Source organism: Doryrhamphus excisus, linkage group LG1, assembly GCF_037039965.1.
Source record: "Doryrhamphus excisus strain RoL-2023G ecotype Guam linkage group LG1, RoL_Dexc_Guam_v1.1, whole genome shotgun sequence".
NCBI classification, from domain to species: Eukaryota; Metazoa; Chordata; class Actinopteri; order Syngnathiformes; family Syngnathidae; genus Doryrhamphus; species Doryrhamphus excisus.
This window is the reverse complement of record NC_136357.1, coordinates 21,861,183-21,883,656: the sequence shown is the minus strand read 5'-3', so window position 1 is coordinate 21,883,656 and position 22,474 is coordinate 21,861,183. Positions and strand designations below refer to the sequence as shown.

At 44.9% G+C, this 22,474-nt stretch overlaps 1 protein-coding gene across 1 annotated transcript in view; it reads right to left on the bottom strand.

Annotated features, from left to right (window-relative positions):
* slc8a4a (solute carrier family 8 member 4a) overlaps positions 1–22,474 on the bottom strand; it is a 42,439-nt gene that overhangs the window by 18,763 nt on the left and 1,202 nt on the right. Inside the window, exons 3-4 of the mRNA XM_058077810.2 lie at positions 15,105–16,502; positions 14,513–15,030 (exon numbers count right to left, since the gene is read on the bottom strand). Coding sequence (XP_057933793.2) covers positions 14,513–15,030; positions 15,105–16,436 — 1,850 coding nt within the window. The 5' untranslated portion in view covers positions 16,437–16,502. The remainder of the gene's footprint in view (positions 1–14,512; positions 15,031–15,104; positions 16,503–22,474) is intronic.

The window sequence follows — 22,474 nt, the reverse complement described above, 5'->3', positions numbered from 1 at the left end:
GATCTCATCAGTGGCAGCTAATGAATCTTTTCTTAGCATTCGAGTGGAAACAAATAAAATAGCCCACACAAACTTCCTCATCATTCTATTTTTCTGTGTGGGAATGAAGAGCTGCTTTTCAGGGAAAGGATGCATAAAGACATCCTTGCCGATCCACAGCGGTTGAGACGCCGGCGCGTCAAACGCCAAGCCGTGCTGTCAAAGTGTGACCGACATATTTTGCTCAAGCCGCCTTCTCCTCCCACTCTGTCACACTGACTCCTTCTCCCGCTCTCTCCCGGCTCCCTAATGATATGTGGGCGGCTGACTATTTCTGTCTGCACACATACGCCCAGGATGCAGAAACATGCAGGAAGCGCCTTTCGCTCGCAGAAGAAAAGCAGCTTTATTCCAAACAAGGAAGGAAAGTCATGCCAGTGGGAGCAAAGAGCCCACAGGCACAAAAAAACCAAGGTCTCAGGTGTGGGATCTTCAGGTAGAAAGTGAATTTGCGATGGACGATCTCTATTCATCGCCGTAGTCACACGAACGCCACCTCACTGTTGACTAGCATTTCCATTTCGATGAATCTCACTTACAAGAGATGAATGCCTTACTTTGAAAGGCGGGAAATGACTTTAATGGCATTGAGAGACTGGACGATGACGCAAAAAAGTCTTTCAAAACGTGAATGACTGCTAAATGTCGCCGTAAAGTGCCGATAAAGAGAGTTCAGATGGCCCTCGTTAATCGCTGCTAATTGATTTGGACAATTTATTTAAATAACCCACTGCCACAAATAGATTGCAGCCCTGCAGGAACCACTGCCTGTGGGCTCATGCTAGCCCTGCTATATATTAGTTATATGACTTTACTACAATACAACGGTGACTGTATACGATACAGGATTCTCTACCAGTGGTTGTGTGTACTCGTGGTGTGAATCTCAGCACTGAGGACGATTCCATACACATCTCGATGCACTGCCAGCGATACCATACTTAAGCGATACATGGAATTTTCTGGCGATACGATACGATTCACCATCTTCATGATACGATACGATAATCAATTAGTTCACATCAATGCAATCCGATATGATATGGCGCAATTTCTTGCGATATGATGCAATTCAACATGATGCAAATAAGCAAAGAGAAAAAATGGAATTCCGTATGGTCCTACAAAAAGGATTTGGCTTTATTCCTTCTAGGCACTTGGCAGTAAATTCAACTAAAGTGCTGTTTGTCTTTTTTACTATGCACCACTTCTTCATCATTCTTTTTGCCATCTTAAAACAGCAACAACTTTTCAAAAACAACTTTCCTCCCACTTTCACATGGGCTATGCAATTCCAATAGCAGTGGTTCAGTGGTGGAGTCAAACAATTCAACAATAATTACTGCTGTAAAAAATACAGTACAGCAACAACAAAGTTAAAGTGACACTTTCAACAGTGCAATCAATGTTTGTTTATATTCCTGTCTGCAAAACATACTGCTAATATGAATGAGCTAGCAGCTAGGCTAATACAGTAGTGAGGAGCAGAAAGTGGAAAACAACTTCTACCCTTTTTAAATTGTTTCACAATTCAGGAAGAAGCCAACTGCTCTGCTCCTCTAATGTCACCTGCTGTGCTGAACACTCGTACGGGGGGGGTGGAGGGGAGACTTTTTGACACGTTGTACGGCTTCTTAACACGGCATTCTTTGCAAATGACGGACGTTTTGTCGAGCTTTCCGCCGTTCTTTGAGAATCCTGAGTGTTTCCAAACATCCCATTTAAACGTTCCGGGGGAGGGGGGTGGGTGCATAAGTGGGTCAAAAATGACCCGGTCAGGTTGTTTTCTTGAAATATCCTGGAAATGAAATGTCATTTTTTCAATCATTTCATATTCCAGGTATTCCTCAAAAAACATGTTTTTGATATCATGCCATTCACATTTTTAAATTAGGGGCCATCCATAATTTTCAACATTCTCACAAGAGTACTCACAAGAGTACAAAGAGTACTCTTTTGAGCAACCCCCCCCCCCTAAAAAGAGTACAATCCCAAATGAAAAATGTTGATAGGTCCATGACCAACTGACCCAATACAGCCAGGAAATTCAAACATGTCCAATAGTGTTCTCTGGCTGTATTTTGGGACTCTGGTCAATCAGTCACTGCCCATCAACATTGTATTGGACATGAACAAGATAAAAAATTGTATCAAATGCCTCTTGTTTGTATTTTTCTTTCAAGAAAATACAAATGTATTACAAATTTGGTCTTTTTGTATTGTTCTTTCTATCAAATGATACATGTAGAAAAGTCCTGATGCAACAACTGTTTTCCACAGGATTTTTTAATCAAGGGAATACTTCTTGTATACACACATGATTACTCAAGGAGCAGAAGAGTTGCCCCTGAGGAGATAAAATCTTCTTTGAAATGATGGACACAACCCTTGAACTCAACTCAATGCGAAGTATGCAATAAAGATGCCACAACTGTTTTGAAAAGGCTTAACAATCCCACCTATAGTCTAGTCAGTGTGTCACAGGAAGTGAAAATCACATTGATTGTTACTGCACTGTCCACAAAGTCAAATTCACCACCACAGAGTCATTCAGAAAATGGCAATCACAGCCAGGTCCATGCCCAAATATAGAAAATAAACACAGAGCTGGCGAATAGATTCAGGATGGTCGGTTTAGTTTTGATCTTCTCCATTTTCGCAACGGCACTTCGGAACAAATCCGCCCTGCTCGAGTCCTTCCATTTGGAACCTTTCCAAGCCGCCTGGCCAGCCGCGACAGCGTCCTTCCGCTTTCTTTCCGAACGCACAAAGCAGTAAACATTGATGTATTGTTCGTATGCATTGCTCAGTGAGCGATGAATGGCAGTAATTCTCTTTTTGATGAACGAAAATAGGTAATCAAAATCACCGGGGTCGGCCATTGTCTGATTGTTGTGTTGGAATGCAAAGCACGCAGAGCCACGTGAAGTATCGCGTGGACTGGTACGCTCTCGCGCTAGCATACGATGACAGGGGACCAGTCTATTCGCGCTAAAATTGACTGCGTCCCGCAGTTCGAACATACAGACATCGACATTTTCTGGTTTTGAAATTTTTTTATCATTTCATATTTCAGGTATTCCTCAAAAAACATGTTTTTGATATCATGCCATTCACATTTTTAACTTACCTTTTATACATTTTAAGACATTTTAGTTTTTGTGTTACTACCCCAACCTCCCATAAGTCGGTCAAAAATGACCCGGTCAGGTTGTTTTCTTGAAATATCTTCGTAATGACATTTTTTTTTAGCATTTCATATTCCAGGTATTCCTCAAAAAACATGTTTTTCATATCATGCCATTCACATTTTTGCCTTATCATTTATACATTTTAAGAAATTTTAGTTTTTGTGTTACTACCCCAACCTTCCATAAGTGGGTCAAAAATTCCCCGGTCAGGTTGTTTTCTTGAAATATCTTTGTAATGAAAAATTGTTATCATTTCCTATTCCAGGTATTCCTCACAAATCATATTTTTTTATATCATGCCATTCACATTTTTAACTTACCTTTATGCAACACACAATGGAGCCTCACATTTTCTATTGTTGTACGGAGTCATTTTCTTTTTCATGTCAAATTGTGAAAAATGAAGATGTTTCTAACATGAAATCATTCATGTGTGGTATTAAATATAATACTAAATATCATACATGTGATTATTCCTAACCAAAATGGCAAAATTGGCATAAAAACTCGTTGATTCTAGTATGGGTGATTTTTGACCCACTTATGGAAGAGTGTAGGGTCCAGTCACTCGTGCATCCAAGGGTTAAATATAGAAAGTTCCTCGCTGCTGCTTGCTACGAACGTCCATGCTGTTTTACTAGTAGTTGGATGTGCCTCACGGCTTCCGTCCGTATTCAATACAAAACGCCAAATAATGATGGTGCATTCATTGCACCTGGGGAACAGCATATGGGGTGAAGTTAAACATTAATAAAACGGCGCTTGCATCGGATTTTACCAATACCCACAAACACATTGCGATGAATCTAGAATTCACCCGTCAATTGCATCCATACGCAGTGAATGAGCCGATGCACTCGATGTATCGATTAATATCGATTATTTTCCACACCCCTTCGTGTGTAGGTGTTCCTATTGTTGCGGCCAGTGAGCCCACGCACACGTACAAATGCAGTGCGCGGCTGATTGCCGAAGTAAAATGCTGGAGCGATTCCTTGAATACTAAAATGAGCCATAAATTCAAGAGGCGTTCGGGGGTGTCAATGAGATTTGACACAAGCTTTATGGATGACACCACTCAATTCTACTTCCTGTGTCTCTGCAGGCCACCGTCAACTGTTATTGCTGAGAGTCTAGTCAGGTCCCAACCGGAGCTCCTTTGCACATTTGGCTGCTGGCATTTCCTACACGTTCAGGACAAAGTACTAGGACATAGTACTCGGCTTGTGGAGAACCTGCTAACTCCTTTAAATGTAGCCTCAACGGTACACCAGGATGCTAAATGATTTCCCTGTCCTGAAAAGCCGACCAGAAAGGAAGCAGGTAGCGAAAACACAAATGTCCAACACACTTGAAGTGGCCGTGCTTCCAACCAGCGAAGATGAGCAACACGCTGAACATCTCGGAGGGGAGAATGCGTCAGAGCTGAAAATGAACACTCAAGCGGCACAGAGGCGCCATGAAGAAATAGGCTTCTCATATCCACCGGCAATATTAGGATCGTGACACATTTGGGATTTAGCCTCGAAATCAGTCATCTGCCGTACGACTGAAGTGCCGAGCTACCCCGGCATAAAATCAAAGTAAATCGAATTATTTTACTGTTAACTTTATTGCGTTCTTTACCTGAGTCAAACAGCTTTCGAATTTTACGCTCACAGCCTTCGTTGTATTTAATTCTTTGTTTGATGAGTGCTGAGGGAGCTCATTAACGTGTTATTTGTGACTTGGTTCTTATAAATACACCAGGAAAGTAAGTCCTTGAACACACCATGGCTGAGGACTGTGTCTCTCAGACACGCACAGTAAAAGCATCAGTGTGATTTTAATCCCGATCCGTGGCACATTGGCAGCTCCATGGTGATGTCAATGTCGAACGTAACCGTCCAGCCTGCAGTAAAGCACATTTGCCGTCCGTGGGAGTGGGCGTCACCACGTCAGCTGGCCAACTGCCAAAGACAAAGTCATATCAGAGCAAATGAAGAGACGTGCATTTTTTCTACTTGTGCTTCTTGCGGATGTTATTCCAGCCGCAGGACTTTGCCTTTCAGAGACTGTATGGAATGGACAATGACACTTTCCTCCATTAGGACATTAGTCTGAAAACTTCCTGCTGCAGACAAAATAATCAGTATTCCAAAAGGAAAATAATTGGATAAACTATCACCGATAAAGCATCCTTGTGTTTAAGTCACAGGATCAGGATCATTTCCTGGACTGATATGGTATTGATAACCAATATCTTTTTTAGAGGGCTGCACGGCGACCGAGTGGTTAGTGCACAGACCTCACAGCTAGGAGACCAGGGTTTGATTCCACCCTCGGCCATCTCTGTGTGGAGTTTGCATGTTCTCTAAGCTACAAGCCACATATCCGGCACCCGTTTTATACGCTCACAAATTCAAGGGGGGGACTTTCTAGTGGTTCTGTTATATCAGTGGTGTCCAAGTCACGCCCCGGGGGCCATTTGAGGTCCACAACCGTTTTGTATTGGCCCGTGGCACGCTGTGGAAATCAAATTCAATAAAAGAAAGATCAAGAAATGGAGGAGAAAAGGCTGGGATGTTGGTGCTCTTCTAATACAGTTATGCCTTGGTTAAGGTTGTTTTGGTTTTGGCTGGAATGATTTTATGAAGGGGTGCACGTGGTTAGCGCGCAGACCTCACAGCTAGGAGACCAGGGTTCAATCCCACCCTCGGCCATCTCTGTGTGGAGTTTGCATGTTCTCCCCGTGCATGCGTGGGTTTTCTCCGGGTACTCCGGTTTCCTCCCACATTCCAAAAACATGCTAGGTTAATTGGCCGCTCCAAATTGTCCATAGGTATGAATGTGAGTGTGAATGGTTGTTTGTCTATATGTGCCCTGTGATTGGCTGGCCACCAGTCCAGGGTGTACCGCGCCTCTTGCCTGAAGACAGCTGGGATAGGCTCCAGCACCCCCGCGACCCTCATGAGGAAAAAGCAGTAGAAAATGAATGAATGAATCTTTTTTAGATCTACTTTTTTATAGTACAAATAGAAAACCAAAACCCAAACAAAACATGTGCCAAAATAGGACATGGGTTGCAAATCAACGATTCAGTTCCAGTGTTCATTATATTTTTTTGTTGCTGATTGGATGTCAATGTTGCCCATTTAGTCCATTTGTCATCAAACTGGTCCTCCTGTAGCCGTAACAATGTCAGTCTTTCCGTCACGTAGATTTCCTCTACTGTCGCAGTCCCCTGTTCCTGTGTCGGGGCGTCCTATCGTCTCCATTTCTGTCTCCATTTCCTTGTTATAGCCTTTTTAACGCACTACCAAAATAATCTTTACCAAGTATCTGTCCTCCCAGTTTCTGACGGTCTCTTGGTCTAGAATTCCCAAATAAGTAGCCATGCGAGACAAAGGGATCGGATATCCGAGTACTTCCACTAATTCACCAATCCACATTTTTCAGAATTGCATTATCCTATCACATTTCCAAACGATGCTTGTCTTTTGTTGTTGCTTAGAGTTGGGTTTTTAAATGTAGATTTAGTTAAGAAAACCTGGAACAAACTTGGATTTTAACCACCTGTACCTTGATTTGTCCTAATCAAAGATCATGACATGACTACTAGCAATACGACTATCAGGAGAACCAGAGTATAGAAAAGAGAAGCCAGTGGCTGTGGCCTCTATATATCCCACTATATTTGGAGACATGCTCCAGTGTGCTGCTCCGCAGTTAGAGTGGGAGGAGCCACCAAGGTGTACTGTACTCGGGTGCATGCACCAAGTAGCTGGTGTGACACCACAGAGGTCCTTAGCAAACCTTCTGAAAGCCTTCAGTGGTCCTTCGCTTATTGCGGGGGATAGTTCCCCAAAATAGCCCGTAATAAGTGAAATCCGCCAAGTCACTAACTTAATTTTTTTTTACAACTATTACGTGTTTTAAGGCTGCAAAACCATACACGTTATACATTTTTCTCAAACAGGCATTAACATTTCTGTCTTGTTTAAATGCTCTCAAAGTTCAAATTTTGTTTGAATTTTAATAATGGACCTTCTAAGTTGTGGCTCATCTTAGTCTGACCATTCAACTGTAGTGTTTTTGTATCCTTGTTAAAACTAAATGCTCGCACAGGGACTGATCAACAACAGCCAATCAACTCCCACATGAGTATACAACACCCTCTACTGGTAGCAGTGGTAAATACAATAACTGACACATCCAACAGAGCGCCATTACATCACAATTGCACATACGCAAAACAGCAAATCCACCATGTAGCAAGGGAAGACTATATTCATCCAATCAGTTGAGAACAAAACTGTTCACTCGTGCTTCAAAGCTAATTCCTTTCCCAAAGAAATAGTCAGTGCCACCAAAAATGGTTTGGCTCATTTTCCTGAAACATTTCCCGGACTTCCTCAACACTCTCGGTTCTTTTAGCAAAATACTTTTGGATGGTTCAGCGCAACACCTGCTGAAGCCCAAAAGACCAAAACAGCCAAACACAGCTAAAATCCTGTAGCATATGAAACGTACCTTTTTTACCATTTTTCATCACCAGCCTATGTTTAAGGAAAGATTTGGATCTGTCCAAACGTGTTAGCATCAGCCCACCATGAGGGCGGCGCTCTGCTTTCATCCACGTGCTTCCGGAAGTTCACAATGCCATTGATTGGAAACAAGAAGAAGTTACGAGCGTTGGCTATTGATTTACCTTTCAGAAGTGTTCCCCTTCCACTCATAGCGTTTTCATCTCGGCTTATGTAACCGCCCGTGTTATCCACTTTAGCCTCAACTGGTGTTGCGGCACACATACTGAGGCGCCGACAAAAACAGATACAAAGAAGGCCGCACACAAGCATCACAGGGTCTGCACAGGGCTTCAGCTAATCCATAAACACAGAATGGGGAACGCTTCTCTGTCAGCGTGTTTATTTTAGCTCAAAGGCTTATGTCTGTGCATCACCATCTATTTGCTGCACTGCAGAATCTAGACGTTGATTTCTTCCTCCGGGCCTCTGGAACAAAAGCTCCAAAATACACGGTCCTCTTTAGGATCCGACACCATGTAGACAGACACATACATAACAGCCGGGAGAGCCCAGAGACTCTGGAAGGATGAAGACGAGTAGCGCTAGGAGGATGTGCACCAAACCAGAAGTGTAGAAGATAATAACAGCAGGCTTAAAGATCTGGCACAACGGCTACCATCTGCTTCAAGGTCAGGTTTCATCCAGATTGCATTCATTCTGTTCTGCGGTAGGACAATGTAAAGGGGCCTACATAATTACTATTTGATCTGATAATGGAATTTGTCATGTTATATTTCAAATGGGGGCATTCCGTGCACGCCCTCCATATGTGGCGACTTTTCCGCACTTTTCATATCCCGGTTTTTCATAAATATATTTTGTGGTTGAATATGGCCTATTTTTATATTTTCTAAAGCAAGTTTTATTTTTTTTTACATAAACTAGAAAATTACCGCAGAAATTTAGATGGGCATGCAACCTGTGCTGTGAACCTCGGGCCCGGTGTCTGCTGTGCCACGTCGCCGAGCGTACATTACGTGAGGAATTTAGCAAAAAAGCTAACATGCTAACTGTTAACATGATAGCATCTAACGAGATGGCACATGACATAGTATCAAGACGGTCCTACAATATCAGTGCATCATGCCATGTGTGTATTAACCTTTAGACGTGAGGAATACAGCTAAAATGTTAAAATGCTAACAGTTAGCATGCTAGCACAAAAAGTGCAGAGAAAGCATTCCTACATCATGCCATGTATATATATATATATATATATATATATATATATATATGTATATATAGGCCTTGAAACAAGAGTAAAATAGACAAAATTCTTAAATGCTAACAGTTAACATGGTGGCACCTAGCAAGATACAATTAAGTGGCAATAGTGTCCCTACATCATGCCATGTGTGTATTTGCCTTTAGATATAAGTAAATTCGCTACAATGCCAACATGCTAACAGTTATCCCGCTAGCACCTAGCAAGAGAGCCTCAAATACCGAAAGTGCCAAGGCTGTCCTATAACGTCCCTGCATAATGCCATGTGTGTATTTGCCTTTAGACATGAGTAAATTAGCTAAAATGCTAACAGGCTAACAGTTAGCATGGTAGCATCCAGCAAGAAAGCATCAAGTCCCAAAAGTGTTAAGGCAGTCCAATAGTGTCCTAACATCATGCCATGTGTGTATTTGCCTTTAGACATGACTACATTAGCTAAAATGCTAACCTGCTAACGGTTATCATGCAGAGAGAGAGCCTCAAGTACCGAAAGTACCAAGGCTGTCCTATAACCTCCCTGCATAATGCCGTGTGTGTATTTGCCTTTAGACATGAGTAAATTAGCTTAAATGCTAACACGCTAGCAATTAGCAACCTAGCAACATAGCATCAAGTAGTGAAAGTTGCCAGGCATTGCTGTGGGGTCTGCACATGATGTCATGTGTTGTTTTACAATTGCATGCAATTCCAAGACAAAAACTACTACTGAACAAAAAGAATGGAAAACATTTACAGCGACACACACCAGCACAAGTCTTATTTATGTCTTAAATTGCTTACTTTTTTCTCAATATCTCTGCAATATTGGTTCTAGTCACAAAGGTGTCTATAGGGGTGTTATTTCATGTCTGGAGGACTCTAGTAGTATCAAAAAACACATTCAGAAGATGAATGGTTGTTTGTCTATACAGTATGTGTCCTGCGATTGGTTGGGACCAGTCCAGGGTGTACCCCGCCTCTCACCCGAAGACAGCTGGGATAGGCTCCAGCATACCCGCGGCCCTGGTGAGGATAAGTGGCATAGATAATGGATGGATGAATGGATAGTCAGGAGATTGTAAACAGGTTTTCTATTCTCTAGCTATGAAAATATTCAATTTGTAAAGAAGACTCCTACGCCAGGGAATAAATAATGTACACCACATTGGTGCGACTTGAGCACGCAAAAGCAAGATGATCTGCTCAGCGTCCAAACAGGTCGCTCTAACAGACAGCCGGTGAAATCATTCCGTGAAGACACACGATTCCATCTGCATGTTTTAAAAGTAGACTGAATGCTTTGAATTAAAAAAAGATGATAAAAAATTCAGTCTGGCTGGAGCGTCCGCCGAGCTTGCAGCAGGAACAAAATTTGATCTTGTAAAAGATTTAGGCCTCGGCGCAGAACTTTGGCATGCGCTTGGGTAAATACATTTATTTCAGCCACGTGTGCTTGCTTACAAAGCAGGACCTAGCAGGGCAAGCTGATGCAAGCTGAGATACATTTCTTATGGTTCTCACCGGAGATGCACTTTTTGACCTTTTTTTGCAAACCCATAAATAACTTTCTGCTGCTCAAGATCAATATGACACCAATACCCAATAACTTTTTTCATCATTTGGATTTAATTATAATTTGGAGGCAAGAGGGACTTGAACAAATTACGATTCAGGCAACTGCTGATTTTTCCTAATCAAACATCATGACATCAACCTTTTGCGCTTTTCAAATGCTGCAGTGATGTTTCACCTTTCGAACGCTGCGGCCCGACGAGCCCGGAGTGTCATAGGGATGTGACGTTCACTTTTCCAACGCTGCGGCCCAACAAACCCCGAATGTTGTAGGAATGTGACGTTTTACTTTTGAAGCGCTGCGGCCTGACACGCCCCGAGTGTCGTTGGGATGTGACGTTTCATTTTTCAAACACTGCGGCCAAAGAAACCCCAAATGTCGAAGGGATGTGACGTTTCATCTTTCAAACACTGCGGCCCGACACGCCCCAAGTGTTGTAGGAATGTGACGTTTCACTTTTCCAAAGCTGTGGCCCGACACGCCCCGAGTGTCGTAGGGATGTGACGTTTCACTTTTCAAGCGCTGCGGCCCGACACGCCCCGAGTGTCGTAGGGATGTGACGCTTCATTTTTCAAACGCTGCGGCCCGACAAGCCCAGAGTTACATAGGGATGTGACGTTTCATTTTCAAGCGCTGCGGCCCGACACGCCCTGAGTGTCATAGGGATGTGACGTTTCACTTTTCAAGCACTGCGGCCCGACACGCCCCGAGTGTCGTAGGGATGTGATGTTTCACTTTTCAAATGCTGCGGCCCGACAAGCCCAGAGTTTTGTAGGGATGTGACGTTTCACTTTTCCAACGCTGCGGCCCGACACACCCGGACTGTCGCAGGGATGTGACGTTTCACTTTTCCAACGCTGCGGCCCGACATGCCCCGAGTGTCATATGCATGTGACGTTTCATCTTTCAAACACTGCAACCCGACACAAGTGTCGTAGGAATGTGACGTTTCACTTTTCCAACACTGTGGCCCGACACGCCCAGAGTGTCGTAGGGATGTGACGTTTCAGGCGGCTGGTTTTTCTGTGTGCTCGCTGGGTTTTTTTCCCCCTCACCGTGGAGCATGCCAAATGTCTCTGAAAGGGCCTGTTTGTTTACAAATGAGCTCGGGGGAGAAAACGGAGCACATATTTAACAAAATAAATATGCCTTTCAATAACAACATGAATGTGTTTTGGTGACACCAGCACTTTAAGCTTGCTTTTGTGGCTCGTACCCCCCCCCCCCCGGTCTTGAAAGCACGACTCCAAAGGACCACGTACCGTAGTACCGTTAATGAGGCACAAACTGACGAACAGTAAGTACCGACTCGCCTTCCCAATGCAGATACAAGCTGCCTGCGACCCCCCCCAATTTCACTTAGTGGTACACTATTGGCTCATTAACCGCAGTGTGTAGCTGTCTGCATTCTGTGGAGATCATCAGGGACTCCGGGAGCCTCTCTCAACTTCCTGTAATTGTGCTGGATGCTCGGGAAAACCTTTTTAGAAGCGGGGTGACATTTAGTTCCATGCCGGTTTTATACACAGGCAAAGGAAAACTGCACTTTTTGGGAATTTTGCCCATCACCCACAATCTTTATTAGACAAGAACACGTCTTTGCCTCTTCTGTGCGTTTTAGATATCCGCCTTGTGCTAGCAATTTTTCTTACTAACAATGCAGGTAATGCAGGAAAGTTCTTTAAAAAACACCTCCCAAAGCCCTCCCATAGTGTTTTGTATACATGCCGTAACCATGGTAACAGGCATATTCATGTTAAGAGTGCTTAGCAACTAACGCTACTTCAGTGCATTCTGTGTTTGCTATCACTCATCATGGCAGAGATCCAGAAGCTGATCTTTTTGAAGCTGACTATAGCGAGTGTGAAGTTCAGGTTTTAGAAATGCTCCAGGAGACTACATCACAAAGAACTCCTCTCCTACTCAAAATCAACTGGAAAAGACACCCCAGACCATCTGGACCAGGTGGACCATTGAGTCACCATGATGTTGATACCTGGAGCACATAGCGCTTGATATCTACAGTAGATACACAGCCCATCTATCTGTGTAACAAAGCCAGAAAAGTAGCTCCCACGGGAACAATGTCTGCCTTCTCCTGGGGAACGTTGGCCTCCGCCAAAGCTGTTGAGAGAGTTCAGTTGGGGGTCCTGAGGATCTCATCCCTGCTATTCGCAGACAATGTGGTCGGGCTGTGACCTTCAGCGTTTACTGGGACGAGACTCAGCACCTCCAAAGTGGGAAAAGAAGGGCTTGCAACCTCTGAGTCGGCTGTGGGGTCACGAGGGAGGGAAGGTTGGCGTGTGAGGTTGACCAGCAGATGTGGTCGCTGGAAAGGACCAACCCCCACCTGTGGTCATCAATATTAATTAATATAATAATAATAATTATTATTATTAGTAGTAGTATTAATATAATAATAAATAATAATAATTAGTATTCGTATTAGTAGTAGTATTATATTAATAATATTATTATAATTATTATAAAATAATAATATTAATATAATAATAATATATTATTTATTATTATTATATAATATATGATGTCATATATAATATTTATAGTATATATATAAACATATATAATATATATAATGTCAATATATGATTATGATTATGATTATGATTATTATATAATATATGATGTCATATATAATATTTATAGTATATATACATATATAATATATATATAATGTCAATATATGATTATGATTATGATCAACATTATTATTATTATTATTATTATTATTATTATTATTATTATTATTATTATTATTATTACTATAGCATTTCGTCTATGTACTGTTTATAGGACAAAGGTGGGCCGCAGACATTTTTTAGGTTTTTAAGTGGGCCCTGAGTTGGTAAAGTTTGGGAACCGGTCGATCTATGTTCAAACCCCCACCTGTGGTCATCGGTTTTGGGGTTGTGATAGAAGCGGGCCGAAATGAGTTCCCTCTTTAGGGTGGCTGGATTCACCCCAAGAGATAGGATGAGGAGATCGGTCATCCGGGTGTAGCTCAGCGTAGAGTCACTGCACCTTCGCCTCAAGAGGAGCCAGTTGAGGTGTTCCAGGCATGCCGGCCATGCTGGAGGGATTATATCCCAAAGGTGGTGACCGGGAAGTCTGGGCTTCCCTAGTGAAACTGCTGCCCGGATAAGAGGAAGAAAATGGATGGATAGAAAACAATGTCGATGTAGTATCAACATTAATATGATAATATCAATGGAGGGATGTTTTCTTTAGAAGGCCTTATAATCAAAATAGGCGAAAGCTCATTATCTGCATTGTTAGTGAAAAAGTACCACCAGAAGGCAGTTATGGAAAGCGCACAGACGTGTGTTTTTATCTCCGATAGGGAAGTGCCGTTTTCCTTTAATGAAATGTATGCAAACGGCACGGAAACGGACACAAACATTCCCATTTCCCCCGCAATGTGAAGTTTGGAGACAAAGAGCGAGATGTGAATTCTCGATGCATTCACCTGCCTTTTTCCCTCCCCCGGCGCGCTCAACCGACCCACACAATACACCCACACGCTCACCCTGCCATCCTCCACATTTATTTGACACGTTTTATTCTGTGCTTCTTTTCTTTGTCTGCATGCTACTCACGCTGTCGCTGGCTGCAAATCATTCGGCCATCTGTTGTTTTTAAATCAGCTGACATGGTGGTGAATGATGTTTTAGCATGCAGCCTTTTCTGTGTTTGCCCGCCATTAGTTTTGCGGAACCACGTCGCTGTGAACTCCGGCTTGACCTCAAAAGGTTAAAACCAGCGCTCATTCATAGACACCTTCCTCTTTGCGGCGGCTATTATCTTCCTCACAATGATATCCTCTCATCCTCCCACATCATCTGAGCTTCTGGAGCCAACATGTCAACATGTGGGCTCTGATATTCCATCAAGACAAATAAGAAGCACACGGACTCACATGGTCTCGTCGTTCTGAAACTCCAGCTTGCCAGACACTTCCTCGTAGTCCTCCCCCGCCTTGGCGGTGCCCTCCACGGTGTGATAAGGCACCGCGACCTTCCCCCTCGCTCCAGATGTCCGGTGAACCTTGACCTGCATGTTGCCGACGCTCTCGCTGACTCTGGTGGACTTGCTCTCGAAGGTGAAGATGCCGGCGTGGTCGTCGTCATAGATGGTCACGGTGGCGGTGTGAGCGCTGCCCAGGGCGGCTTTGGGTGGGATGTGGGAGGAGACGCCCACCATGCTGTTGCTGGAGGAGATGGAGCGCGGCTCCAGGATGGAGACCTCGGCTCGGTGCACTATTCGGGGGTTGCTGAGGCGCACGTAGAAGTGCTCGTCTTCTTCGAAAATGTCGTCGTCGATAACGCCGACGGTGAACTCTTTTGTGGTCTCGCCGGGCTTGAAGACCAAAGTGCCTTCGGCGAACTCATAGTCCGAGCCGGCGTTGGCGGTCCCGTCCTCTGTGCGGTAGTCCACCTGTTTGGGAGCAGATACAGGAAGTGGTCCAACTTCTACTACGAAACAGTAAATTATTCATGCGGCCTTCTCACCTTCACGGTACAGCCACTCTCCCCTCCGTGGCGGCTCACTGAGAGCTTTAAGGAGCCACAGTTTTCAAAGCACTGGTAGTGGGAGGGGTCGAACTGCAGGTAAATGGTGTTGGGGTCCTCCTCTTGTCCGCTGGCCTCGTGGCAGCTCACCACCTTCCTGGCTTGGTCGGCGGCGTGCTTTTTCAGGATGTTTCCGGCTCCGATCATCATGCGTGTGGCCTGGATGCGGTAGAAGGCCCGGCTCTTCTGTTGTTGGACCAGAACTTGGTAGTTGGCCATCTCAATCAGCTGCTCCATGTCCTTCTCTGGATGCCGCTGCTTTAAGTCCTTCAGGGTGCGAGCCATCTCCCTCCTGGCTTCCTCCTCTTGGTCTTGTTCCGCGCTGGAGCCTCCGCCTTCCTCCACCCCCTCCAGCATGCCATCCAGAGCCTCCTTGGGGTGCGTGTGGGAGTTGACACCCTGGCCGTCCATCTCCAAGTCCATTTTGGTGAACATGGCGTCCCCCTCCGATTCGATGATAATGCCTCGATTCTTGTCGGCACGGTAGCGTCTGTTGACGTACTTGTAGAAGAGCAGGCGGCGATCTGCGATCCAAGCTTGCAGCACACAGAGCGGGAAGAAGAGGAAGGTGAGGACCGCCTCCCAAACTTCCACCTCCCCAGGGGAGAAGACGGACAGGATGAGGTACAGCCAGATGTAGGCGAAGATGCTCCAGGCGGCCGTGACGAAAAACACCCTCAGGTGCTTTATCTTGCGAGTCTCGTTCTCCGGCACCACGTAGACGCAGAGCGCTATGATGATGAACATGTTGAACGCGGCGCTGCCCACGATGGTACTCGGCCCGAGCGCTCCAGATTCAAAATTATGACCGACCACCTCGATGACGGAGAGCAGGATTTCTGGGGCTGAGGAGCCTAACGCCATTAAGGTCAGGTTGGACACGGTCTCGTTCCAAATACGCACCGTCGTGGTTGTTGTCTCTCCGTTGGGCTTCTTGATGGTGATCTCCTTTTCCTGGGATGTGATGACCTCAATGGAGGACATAAAGCGGTCCGCGATGATGGACATGCCCAGGAACATGTATATGAGAGCTGCAAAGTAAACGATGGCCCGGGCCACCTTGTCGCCCACCACCGGGTTCTGGGGGTTCCACATGGGAAGCACCACTCCGTCAGAGCAGTTATCTTCGCTGGTGCAGTTCCTGGCCGGGCTGCCGTGGTCTTCGTGGCTGGAACTGCCTTGGGACACGTGGGTGACTCCCGGGAGCAGGAGCAGCAGGATGGAGGTGAACACGCATGGAGTGAAAAATGGAGTCCTCTTGTGGAGTAGCATGGTGCAATGACGATGTTTGCTAGTCTTCTCAAGTCAATCCATGTGGAGGGTTGTCGATAGGAACGTCTACGAGAAAGCAAGGGGGACAGGAGGGTCAGTTTGAGCAGAATGAGATACAGTTCTCCATCAGAGTGTGGATTCTGAGAGACCAGACTACGGAAATTGGATGGTGCGGAAACCTGCCTCGACCCTGCAAGCCACGCCCCTCGCAACACACACGTTATTACATTCAGTCATTAATTTTCTACGACTTATCCTCACGACGGTCGCGGTGGTATGCTGGAGCCTATCCCAGCTGTCTTCGGGCGAGAGGCGGGGTCCACCCTGGACTGGTGGCCAGCCAATCACAGGGCACATATAGACAAACAACCATTCACACTCACATTCATACCTATGGACAATTTGGAGTGGCCAATTAACCTAGCATGTTTTTGGAATGTGGGAGGAAACCGGAGTACCCGGAGAAAACCCACACATGCACGGGGAGAACATGCAAACTCCACACAGAGATGGCCGAGGGTGGGATTGAACTCGGGTCTCCTAGCTGCGCTAACCACTAGTCCGCTGTGCAGCCCCGTTATTACATGTTACACGTTATCATGTTTGTTATGTTAGCTCATGTTAGCAATTTGGCAAGGTTTAGCTCCTAACGCTACCGTAACCACTACGCCAGAAAAGTAGTTCCTCAGTGTTAACACCTCATGACCTGCATGTACGATCACGCCACGCAAACATTTTGCGTCGATTCTGCAAGCCAATCCAAGCATTCCCATTGTACTTCCGAGTGCGAGTCCCCAAATAAACTCACATAACTGAAGCGCTCATGCTCTTTTGTATGCAAATGACGTGGGATCCAATCGCACGGCAGGTTTGAGCTGTGGAAAGCAGAAATATCGGCACCTACTAATCGTTGAGTCATCGGCGTTGAACCTTGTCGGCCCCGTCCCCCTCCCACGCGCGCTGTGTAATGTGGTCATTTTGTGTGAAGCAGCGGTGGAAATGTTACCCTCTGAACTTGCGGCACGAACAGAAAAAGTGACTCAGTCCGGAAAGTAATGTCAAGTTAGATGGGTTGCCAAACGCGCTGGTCCAAGCTGGAGCCTGAAGCTGAATTTTATTCCGAGGCTCCCACCCCCATTATAAAAACAAAGAAACAAAAAATAGGAAAAAGAAGAGAATAATTCACTTTTCCTCTCTATGGAAGGACAGCAGTGACAAGCACCCTCTGGCTCATGATCCAGTTTATTTTCATTTATTATCATCCCAGGCCGTGACACCCCTCGTTAGCATTATTAGGTTTTGAAAATGTTTCCCTCGTCAGCTGGGATCCGACTCAAGTTCCGTGCCTTTGAAAGGCAGCAGCTGTACCATTACAACAGGGCTTCTCAATTATTCTGTCATGGCCCTTAAGGGATAGAATTGGAATACTAGAGAAACTGATCATATTTATTCATGTATCTGTACTGTACAGACTGAACTTCAAAATGAAACCAGGAAAACACAACCGCCCCCCCCCCCCACTCAAAAAGTCTGGTCTTCATTCCAATAACCTCTCCAATTTCTGTCCCATATCCAACCTCCCCTTTCTGTCCAAAATCCTCCAACGTGTCATAGCTGCTCAACTTCAAACTCACCTCAACTCCAACATCCTGACTGAATCCTTCCAGTCCGGCTTCCGTCCCAAACACTTAAAATCACCAATGATCTTCTTCTCTGCTCCGACTCTGGCTATCTTACCATCCTCAGTCCTGGCTCCAGTCATACCTCACCAATCGTCATCAGATGGTGCACATCAATAGCTGCTCCTCCTCCATAGCCCCTTTACCTCGAGGTGTTCCCCAAGGTTAGGTGCTTGGTCCTCTCCTCTTCATCCTCTACATCCTCCCACTTGGCAACATCATCCGTCATCATGACCTCGTTTTCCACAGCTATACATCTCCACCACCTCCATCAACTCCAATATCTACTGATATGAATATGATCTCAGGGAAGAAGTACATTTGAAACACTTCTATGCTAGGACTACGTTATGCTAGCCATAGCATTTCAGTATGTGGAATCAAACTATGGAATGGATTGAGTAAGGAAATCAAACAATGCACAACGATGAGCCAATTCAAGAAACAATACAAGCAGTTGATGTTTGCTAAATACAAGGATGAAGAGTCTTGAACCAGTCATGATGTGCTATATATATCACTATATTGACACTTACTATGGTACCCATTATGGCATTGGATGCTCATATCACCTCCTACTTCAGTACGAGGTACATTATTAAAAAAACAAAAAAAACAAAAAAAACCCCAAACTGTATTATGGAAAGCAGGAAGTGAACAAATGTAACAGTTACTGATTGTAAAAGTACCAGATGGAGGGGTAGGATTTAATAAGCTTTGCTTCTTCCTACTCCTTTTAGACATGTTGAACTGTGAACTGATTATGGGATGCACTCAATTGTAATCTGATGCATGTTCAAATGAAATTAAACCATTACCATTACCATTACTCCACCCTCAACTGACATCAAAACCTGGATGGGACACAATTTCCTCAAACTTAAGAGTGACAAATATAATCATCTTTGGTCCCCAAAACATCCCAACATCCACCCATAACTTCTGTCTCCAACTCGACAGCGCCACCCTAATTCCATCCCCGCTCATCCCCAACCTCGTCATCCTCCTAGACCAGATTCTTTCATTTGAACCCCACATCAAACAATTAACCCGGACTGCATTTTATCATCTTAAGATCATAGCCTGACTCCGTCATTCACAGCTGAATCCCTGATCCACGCATTTATCACATCCAGAATGGAGTACTGCAACAGTATTCTTTATGGTACACCATCCTAAACCAAAAACACACTACAATATATTCACAACTCAGCTGCTCGCCTCCTCACCTCCACCCGCTCCCATGAACACATTACCCCGGTCCTTAAAAACCTCCACTGGCTTCCCGTCCCCCAACGTATCCATTTCCAAGTCCTTCTCATCACCGACAAAGCTCTCCACAATCTGACCCCCCCATACCTCACAGACCTCCTTCATCCACACAATCCCCCGCGTCCCCTTCGCTCCTCAGACTCCAACCTCCTGGCACTCCCCTTAAGACCAAGCTCCGAACCTGGGGAGACAGAGCCTTCTCCATCGCTGCCCCCACCCTCTGGAACTCTTTGCCCCATTCACTCTGCGCTTGCCCCGACCTTCCCACCATCAAAAAATGCATCGTTTACTCTGTTTTTTACTCAACTCTATTTTTATTTCTTTTTTCTCTACTGTAAAACATCTTTGAGTTCTCTGTAAAGCGCTATACAAATAAAATGTATTGATATTATTATTATAAATGGAGCGCATACAATCATATTCAAGAGTCAAATTGCATGTTGAGTACTATAAATTTGTACACGTTGGCAGGTCTGCCACATTATTTGAGAATCACCAACAAGGACTGAGAGGTCAGTGGGTGAATTCTGTCATTTTATTCTCTCACGGCCTGACAATCCTTTGCACATTAGCCGAGAATGCGCACCCTTGAGCAAAAGGGACAGCGTGGGAGGGGTGGCCGTGACTGAAAATAAGAACAATGCAGTTGATTGCGAACATTCATTGGCCATTTTCCACAGGGATGAAATCAGTGGAGAATCTTCTAGAATCTTCCTTTCCTTCACATACGTCAGTTCTAATTGTAAGTGAGTCTAAATACAGCAAAGTATGTTTTTATCCGTGTCCCTAGTATGTCAGATCGTGATTGGACGTCTTTCCGGTTGACTTAGATGGTTAAAATCCTATCCTTGTTTTCAGGTCCCATTGTGTTGTGTGTGTGATTGGGTGGGAGAGCGAAGGCGAGGACTAATCCGCTTTTGTGGTATGAACCCACCACAGTCAGCCTTGAGCTTGACACGAAATGACGTCATTTGAGCTACATCGGAGGCAAACTTCTTCACACTGGCAAAATGACCGTTTCAACGGCTTGAGTGAATAATTCAGAGTGGAGCGCCAGTGCGACCCAGAGGCTTCACGCCACCGTCGGTCTGAACGCGGAGAGGAACAGCACACCGGGGAAGGTGTAATCTGATGCGCCTGATCAAAATTTTAAGACGGTGTCAAAAATAGGCCACCTGCCTCCAGCTGAGGGGATGTGACGAGGCTGGAGCCGCACCGTGCGCGCTCATTGGCATGCAGCAGGGGAGAGGACGCAAACGCCACACGCTGACCTGCGAGCGCACGTTTTGGCAGCGGCGCCGCGTTTCAAGGTGAAGCGGTGCGCTCGTGCAAATCAGAGACACATGCCTTTTTGTGTCGCTATCGGGGCTCGGCTGCTGTGACAAATCAGCACTTGACCCCCCCACCCCGGCTCTACTTTTACATCCTTTTATGCTTCAGAGGCGCTGCGGTGAAGCGTCATGTGGATGCGATATGGATGCAAGCATGCACAAATGTTGAGTGGGCGATGTTTGGATGGTAAAGGCAAGCACGCCAACTGACGAGACGACGCCTGGTGGTTGCTCAATGGCACACATTTCATTTATTCACTTATAGCATGGGAGAGTAAACGGCTGTCGGTTAGAAGCACAATTGCAGACTTGGGAATAAACCACGGCAATCAGCGGAACCTTGGTTAGCGTACGTGACATGTTTTTTGGTTAACATCCGATATTCTGGGGTCTATTTTGGTGTCGCATTTTGGTGTCCAGTTTTGCTGGAGCCTATCCCAGCTGTCTTGGGGCGAGAGGCGGGGGACACCCTGGACTGGTCGCCAGCCAATCACAGGGCACATATAGACAAACAACCATTCACACTCACATTCACACCTATGGACAATTTGGAGTGGCCAATTAACCTAGCATGTTTTTGGAATGTGGGAGGAAACCGGAGTACCCGGAGAAAACCCACACGGAGATGGCCGAGGGTGGAATTGAACTCGGGTATCCAAGCTGTGAGGTCTGTGCGCTAACCACTCGTTCACTGTGCAGCCCTAACATATTTTTTTATATCCCAAAACATCCTCGTTAGCATCCTATTAGCTTGCAAATACATGACAACATCAGCAAACATCACAATGCTTAAAAATGTTAACTTTATATTTTTACATTGATATTTTCACAGGCATAAAATCATTGGAAATGCATATAAATGATGAATAAAAGCGATAAATAAACTCTTACCTTCAAGGAAGATCAACACCTGACACCACCTTCTTGTTTTGCTATGAGTTATTTCTTGACTTCAGTCGTGTTTCTCACCTTCTTCACCAAAATGTTGCCACTTGCAACTTCCTTTGGCTCCATTTTAGCTCATTTTGCAGCCATCATTCAAAGAAAGGCAGAGACTTGGGGTGAGAAACATGATGGAATTCAGGGAAACAAAACAAATAGGTTGTGTCCGTGTTGATCTCACAGTCTTTGGCAACCATCACATCTTCAGTGAAGGTAAAAGCAAGTTCCTTTATCCTTTTCATTCATCGTTGATGTGAATTTGGAAAGCATTTGGAGAGTTTTTGACGGGCAAAGACATAATTTCCAGTTCTGGTTGACATTTTTTTTAGCCAGCGAATCGGATGCTAGCAAGGAACGATGCTTTGTGACAAACACACATTTGGACTCATGCAGTGCACACAATCCAAGACATTAACCAAAAAACATGCTAACCGGGGCGGACGCTAACCAAGGCGCCACTGTTAATGAGGAATGAAAGTGAGAAATGAACATTTAAGGGGATGTTTACCTTTTTAGGAGACCTGATTGTTGCCAAAGACATTCTGTGGCAGCGAGATCAACCACCAGCAACAATCAGGTCTTCAACGATGTCCATTTGTCCCTATCGCTCATCATTGATATGTATTTATATGCATTTTTACGAGTTGAGCTATATTCCTGAAACTATAACATTTTTTTCTGTTAAGATTTGCAACAGCACGGTATGTGGTCATCAAACTCACGGTGTAACAAAACAAAAACACGACACATCCACAGCAAAGTCAAACATCACATAAATCGACTACTACTAGCACGTGGGTGATAAACAATACCG